Here is a 7827-nt window from a genome sequence, read left to right as displayed (position 1 = left end):
CTTCTGTTTTCAAATGTGATTTTCGGTTACATATTTGTTTATATCTCTTTATTTTTTTTAGATGTTTAATCATCTTAGAGTTCCTTTTTGTCTCTCTTTATTTTGGAATGATGAGGATACGTCTCCTGCAGGTTGGCCATCGATCTCTTGCCGTGCATCTACATCTGAAATTCTCACGTAACGCCCATGAGCTGCCATTTTGATATTTATAGTGCTTCAAGCTATTAAACATTGTGCACGGTGATCACGGTTTTTATATCCATACTTCCAAATCAGAACAAAGGCACTCCATCTAATTCTAACAAACAACGGAATGACATAAACCTATTTCGAATTCATTTGCTTACTCTTCACAAATGCCTGCTTAATGGTGAATTTGAATGACCAAACTTACACAGCTGGGAGCTCCGGCGAATTTGGACGCTCATTTGTGCAATTTAAATTTGAATGCCCTGTTGTTAAAATTGCATGATTAAAATGTCTAATCGCATGCTTCAAATGTTAAATTGATTGGTGTTTTTAGCTAATTGAATGTTGATCTCAATGTGCATTCAAATTCGTGCGAAGATGAGTGATTGGTCACCAATTTGGCCGCCAAATCTGTTAACTTGGCTGGGAAAACCTATACAAAATGTAGTACAAATTAAAAACATAAATCTTCCAAACACTACACTTGAAGTCTATATGCATTGTATGTACACAGGAATGCAGAAAAACAAGATTTACATGAGGATGGTACTCCATTTATTTATTCTGGTGGCATGGTTCTGTTCTTACGTGATAGAGTGCTTACATGGAAAACAAAATGCCCAACACCCTGCTTATTGCTATATGATATTTGACCGTTATACACATCCACTTTTAGGCCAAACAAAATAAATAGTCGGTCTCTGATCAGCGCGCGCGTCGATTTTAATCATGCGCGTCAACTTTTTTTTTCTTCAAATTGTCCGTGGTAGCTACAACAGCGCCCTCTATTGCCGCAACTTCTCAAAACAATTTTGTACCAAGGAATGGGGAAACCGCACCAAGGCAAATGATGGAGGGCACCAAGGCAAATTATGGAGGACATTAATGTATATGAGGACACAAAAAGCAAAAAATAGTACCCACCTTGTCTGTTCAATCCATGCTTAAAAAACAAAAAAGGCCAAAAAAAACCCAAAAAACGCATTGCCGCATCAATTCCGGAACTTTGGTCTGACCAGAGACCGACTATTTTTTTTTTTGGCCTTAGTATTTGGGTTTTTCCTTTCCCCGTCTGAATTTTGTAATCATTTATTTTATTTGTCTGAATATGTCCCTTGATACCTTATTTGAATTGACTTTGTACCATAGACTTCAAGACAAAGGCCAGAAAATCTTGTTTTCCAAGTTTGCTGAATAAGTGGCGAGTTATTTCTAAAAAGGGATGCACGTTGGATGTGATGGTGCATAAAATGATAAGCCAACGCATCATAATGTTGTCCCTGAATAGTTAATCATTCCAAAGATTGTTTTTATCTCAAATTAGCTATTCCATGTCAGAGTGCTTTAACCAAAACCTTGCCAAGTTGGGCTGATGCCCAGGTACATTTGGCATTGGGTATTTATAATTTTACCACATGAAATAAATCTGTTTGAAATGAAACACGATATTCAATTTATCCTCAAACGCCTTCAGCATTTCTATCTCCCCACTCAACACATTCAAATCAATGTTGCTCGGTCATCTGTGACTGCAGATGAAAATAAGGTATCAGGGGCGGATCCAGGAATTTTTGCAGGGGGGGGGGGTTCATCGCCCAAAAAAATCTGATATGTAGACACATTTTTTTCTCCGGACACTTGGCCTCCGTAAAATGAAAGGGGGGGGGGGGGCCTCATACCACACTTTCAATGGGGGCGCTGTTCAAAGTTGACAATTATTAGCACTAAATCACAGAATAATGTTCAAATACCCCCAACCAAGCGGGCTCACTACGTATTTTGTGCAAGGCACGGGGAAGGGGGTTTCGATTTTTGTTTATGAATTTGTGTGGAAAGACCTTTTTTTGACAGCTGTTTTTGGTTTTTTTTTACACCCCCCCCCCCCCAGATCCGCGCCTGGGTATCAATGGAAAGCTAATGAATTACCCTTTGTGATGGCACTATTTTGAGATTTCAAGTTCATACTTGTATACTAATCCCTTATTTTTGGATTACCTTCTCTTTTATACACACAGTATATACAGCTGTTGAAGAACTTGCAAGAAAAGTAACATGCTTTCTTAGGTAAGACTCGAACCCAGCACCTTTTGCATATGTATACAGTGTAGATGGAGCCACTCAACATTGGCAACATTTGTACAAAACACAACAATGATTACCTAAGGCCATTAAAAATTGAAATTGTTGGTGTTCAGCACTCTGATTGAAAAAAATCAGTCGGCAGGGGAATATATATTTACAGTATTTTATAAATCCCAAATGTTCACATCCAAAGTGACTTGAGGGGGCCGTAGCCTGATGTTATGGTACTAAACCTACATGTAGAAGAGGTTACACCATGTTAACATGTCTAATTTTGAAGACAGGCGATACTCAATAAATGAAAATTAAATTCCTTTAGTTCATCACTACTTGCAAAGGGGAAATGCCGGGCCAACACCAGGGGCCAACACCAGGGGCCAACATGGTCCGTATCGCATCGTGCGTAAAAGTCTTTTTGTAATTAAACCTTCATTAATGATTTTTGATAGTTTAGATCATTCCCAACGCCGTTAGCATCAGAAATTTGTTACGTCCAGGTCTTTGAAATCTGTTTAGACATGCACCTCTCTGGCTCCCACCACTTTTACTGTCGTTCTTGCTTTATCTAGCCATGTCTAGCGATGGGAATCAGTGTCAGTGGAATGCATGCATGCATGCTGCATGCATTTATGCGTCATGGGATGTTGGAAAAACGGAGTTGCCCGAGTATTTGTGAGAAATTTGTCTGAAAAATACACCTTATTGCCAGTTATTGGAGAAAATAGTTCAAAATGCACACCATACACAAAAATATGAAAATATAAAAACAAATCAGGGCGGGACGTGAAAATCGGGGCAGTCAGTGATGAAAACCCAAAATTCAATTGTGAATGGCCTAACCTATCAACTTCTATATACTGAACATATTCGTAATCTATCAAATGTGGGTGTGCCTGTTTACATTTCATTTCCATAAAGGGAATGTTAACATTATCTTAGAAATTGGCTTTGAACAAATAAGTTACATTTGTACACATTTGGGTTGAGAGTGTGAGAGAGAGAGATGGTACAACCACCAATTACTTTGAATTTACATGTATGAAAATAATAGTTAAAATACACTCTTCCAGACATACTGGAGATCATACATTTTTGCAGGCACAATGTATGATCTCCAAAATATAATGCACTTAGATGTGCTGCACCTCAGTTGATTTTGGAGCCCAAGGTGCTGTTTTTCTTTGATCAGGTTGGCCACTTGGATTTTTTAAAATGAATTCTGAACCTCAATGTCACTGGAGTGGGCAGACCAAAGTATGTCTAGCACATGACCTCAAGTGCCAAGCAAGTCGACCCCAATGGATGTCACTAGTCCGTTGCCACAGCAAGTTGCTTACAACTGTTTCATATGTATACCAGCCAAGGCTGTCTTGATATATAGTGAAATTATGGACATCACTGAATTTATAAAACCTGTTGCATGTACAACAGTTTTTATGGCTTCAAATGGAAAAATGTTGATGACTATTGCTAGAGTGCAGACAATCTACTTGAAAAGTGGCTTTGCTTTTGCCCTATAATCTATGATTCTATAATGTGGAAACTGCTTTCATCCAGAAACAGATGCCTGGTTCTCTACGTCTGCCACAAGTTTTGGTAGTGAATTCCCTAAAATAAACTAGAGGTCATTCTGGAATCTGGAGACTTCATAGACAGTGGGGGATGGGGTATCATGATGCGGTGGTACGGGTGAAGTTCTGCACTGCTGAACTGGGGAAGCAGCCTCTTTTACCTCCAAACTCTCCTTCTAGAAGTCCACAACTGACTGCAAGAGAAGGCAACATCTCGGATTATTTATGACCATATGATAAAAAGAAAGCTTTTTTTTTCAATTACATGTTTGTTTTTTTATTTAAGACAAAAATTAAATACAAAATTGGGCACTCTTTTGTTTACACACTTAAGTGGGTTGTGGGCAGCACATACAAATCCCATGACAATTAATACGGGGACTGTAAAGAGGGAAAAAAGGACACAAGGGGAGTCCTTAGGTTGCGTATTCTGTGAGCACTGGCTGGGCAGGCGGGAACCCTCTTTTATTTCAAATTCAAATGTCCCATCATCCTCAGTCGATAACAAGTGGGGAAAATTAGGCCGGTGGAGAGACTGATCATGGTGGAGATCGTTCTGGAAAATACAATAAGGGTAATCATAAATTGAGGGTAAACTATTCAACATCTAAATCATCATGGTAATAAACTGGAAGAATAGGAGCCTATTTCCGACACCTCGTGTGTCGTGGCCTATCTTCGCCCATCCCAAACAATTGAAATCTTTACATATGTGGATTCAAACAGTGCAATCAATAACTAGGGATCAATAACTGGGAAAATCACAGGCTTTACAGTTAACAATAAACATGAAACTGGGTTTAATCTGAAAATAAGCTTGCTCACCATCCGTAACCAGCCCAATGCCTTTCGATTCCCGCGGTTGCTATGTCGGTTCGCTGCATTGGTTCGCATGGTGGCGCTATTTAAATATTAAAGTCGCAACATAGCCGCCCCTAAACTGTGCGCAATAGTTTACATATCGCTGGCTCTAGCATGGGTGCACAGATGGTGGAAGTTAGCAGGTAAAGTTAAGAATCAGTAACTGGTTTGTAAGAAATAGTAACAGGTAACAACAGGCTTGACCAAGAGGCCGCCCCATGAATGGTCACAGGAGGTGCACTCTGCGGTAACAAGGACTAGGTGCTTAAGTTTCATCAGGCTCAGGCAGAGTGGCAGCTCCAGGATTTCCGCCAAGTGCTGTTTCAGAAGGAAGCCGGATCAGGCGTGCCACTGGCCGGGTGTAGATGCGATCTCCGACCTGCACCCTTACAGTGCGAACCCGATTATCAGTACCAGGTAGTACCTCAGTGACCTTAGCCAGAGGCCAAGAGGCACGTCGTTGCTGCAGATCAGCCATCAGAACTACATCACCGATGGACAGGTTGTTGGTCTCACTGCGCCACTTCTGGCAGGCTTGCATGGCCGACAGATAGGACTGAACAAACTCCTTCCAAAATTTCTGAATCAGGGCTTGGCACTGGCGCCAGCGACGGCGACTGAGCACGTCGCCTCTGGATAGACAACCTGTGGCGGGGCATGGTCCCGCCGCCCCATCAGAAGCATGAAGGGCGTGATGGGATCCGGATCAGCAATGTCTGATGACACATAAGTCAATGGCTTCGAATTCAGCAAGGCTTCCACCTCAACCAGGCAAGTATAGAGAACGGAAGCGCCAACTGACCGATCGCCCAGAGTGGCGTACAAGGCAGTTTTAACCGAATCTCTCTCTCCCAGGTCCCACCAAAGTGCGGTGCAGAGGGAGGATTGAACCTGAAATTGACTTTGTGTTTGGCAAGTCTCTCCTGAAGGTCAGGTGCCAGACCTCCCTTGAAGTTAGTCCCATTGTCGCACAACAATTCATGAGGTGTGCCACGTCTTGAACGGAACCGGTTGAACGCCAAAAGAAAGGCGTCGGCATCAAGAGACTCAAGCAAATCTAAGTAGACGGCTCTAGTGGTCATGCACTTCCATATTAATATACCCCATCTCTGTTCACTTCGTCTCCCCATGGTAACGGTGTAGGGCCAAAGCAGTCTACCCCTGTGGAGTAGAATGCTGGCTTGCCAATTCGCAGACGAGCATGTGGCATATCTGCCATCTTGGGCACTGAAGGTTGACCACGCTGTCTTAGGCATCCTGTGCATCTGCTTTGTAGACCTCTGATGGACTGGCGTCCTCTCAACAACCAGAAGCGTCGACGCATATCTGCAAGCACAGTACCAGTTCCAGGATGCCCAAGACGTTCGTCAGCATTTTTGATCAGCAGTTGTACTATCGGGTGCTTGCAGTCAAGGACGACAGGGTGTTTCACATCAATGTCCAACTCCGCTCGACGGAGTCTCCCTCCAACTGGGTATCCTTGTCGATTTCGGGAGCAAGTTTCGCCAGGCGACTATTTCTTGGAACAGGCTTGCCAGCTGTAAGAGCTGCAAGATCATCTGGAAAGCTTTCAGCTTGCACCTTTCCATAGAGGGCTTGTTCAGTCTCCATCCGTTGGTCAGCGCTGAGGTAATCTGGCTTAGTTTCATCCTCAGCCTCACACAGAATGCGTCCATATGCCTCAACCAGGTCATCCCAGGAAGCAAACTGAGACGCGTCAATCTCTGGAACCTCTCCTCGATTGCCGAGGGTAAAAGCAGTGAAAAGACTGCCCTTCAGCGCAACTTCGCCATCATCCTGCTGCATGTGCGATGGCAAGCTTGGCCAATCCTCTTCAGGACCAGAGAGGAAGGGTGGAGCAGACCACCGACTCTCCGTGGTCAACTCGCTGAGCATCAATCCACGGGTCAGGTCATCTGCAGGGTTCTTGGCGGTGTCTACATACCGCCAGATAGTGTGGTCTGTGAGTCTTTTAATCTCAGCAATGCGGGCACCGACAAAACGGTTGTACCGACAAGATTCTGAGGTAATCCAGCTCATAACTGTCGTGCTGTCACTCCAACAAGTGACGGAAAGGTTCAACCTCAACTCATCCTCGAGAAGCTCGGCCAGTTCAGCACCAGAAAGAGCAGCCTGAAGTTCCAATTGGGGAATGGTTTGCACACGCTTTGGTGCCAAACGGGAACGTGCCATGACAGACCTGACACACACCTCTCCTGACTTAGCAATGGCTTGAAGATAAGCAACGGACCCATAGGCCCTTTCTGAAGCGTCGGTGAACACGTGCAGTTGGTAGGACACATTTGCTGGATCAAAGTGTGGGGGAAGGTAGCACCGAGGCAGGTATACAAGAGGGAGATCATTGATTTCTTTGCGCCATCTCATGTGTTGGGCACGTAAGCCATCCTTGCCCTCGTCGGGGATCTCCTCATCCCAGCCCCATGGTCTCTTCCAAAGCTCCTGAACAAGCATCTTTCCCCTCACCATATATGGCATGAGAAAACCAAGGGGGTCCTTCCCGGCACATCTCATCACATCACTTAGAACAGCTCTTCGAGTGAGGACCGGCCACTCACGAAGTTCGAGTTTGTAACGGAGTGTGTCGTGCTGGAAATTCCAGTGGGGTCCTAAGGATGCTTCCTCAGGTGAATCACAACTTGAACTCAGCCATCTCTCAGTACTGCAGGAGCGGGCTTCCTGTGGAAGGTCTTTGACCACTTCTACGAAGTTGCTGGCCCATTTCACAATGGGAAATCCTCCAGCACCAAGCTCTTGACATAGTTTTTCAACTAGGTCTTTCGCTTCTGGGACACTGGACTTGCCATTTAGGCAGTTGTCAATGTAGAATGAATTCATAACACTTCTGACAATGTCTGGATCTGGAAACCGGTCCTGCACATGCTTCTGCAGGGCGAAAGTGGCACAGCATGGACTGCATGTGGTGCCAAAGGGGAGTACGTTCCACTCCAGTTCCTCCATTTCGGCATCAGGGTCCAAATCCCTCCATAGGAACCGAAGCATGCATCGGTCATACTCTAAAGTGCGCACACAGTGAAACATCGCCTTGATGTCACCGGACACAGCTACTTGATGCTGTCTGAATCGTACTAGCACTCCAACCAGC

General features: G+C 44.2%; 1 protein-coding gene across 5 annotated transcripts in view; it reads right to left on the bottom strand.

Annotated features, from left to right (window-relative positions):
• Nucleotides 1–1193: 1193 nt before the first annotated feature.
• Nucleotides 1194–7827, bottom strand: part of LOC119720162 (neutrophil cytosol factor 2-like) — an 80256-nt gene continuing 73622 nt past the window's right edge. For all 5 annotated transcript variants that reach the window (XM_038189724.1, XM_038189722.1, XM_038189726.1 and 2 more), the window contains one exon: nucleotides 1194–4036. Coding sequence is in view for 4 of the 5 variants with exons in the window: in XM_038189722.1 (XP_038045650.1) it covers nucleotides 3942–4036 (95 nt within the window). In the remaining variant the exon portion in view is untranslated. The remainder of the gene's footprint in view (nucleotides 4037–7827) is intronic.

The sequence above is a fragment of the Patiria miniata genome, unplaced genomic scaffold (genome assembly GCF_015706575.1).
Source record: "Patiria miniata isolate m_02_andy unplaced genomic scaffold, ASM1570657v1 HiC_scaffold_9, whole genome shotgun sequence".
Lineage (NCBI taxonomy): Eukaryota > Metazoa > Echinodermata > Asteroidea > Valvatida > Asterinidae > Patiria > Patiria miniata.
Note: the sequence above shows the minus strand (reverse complement) of the source record. Positions and strands in the feature narration are given on the sequence as shown.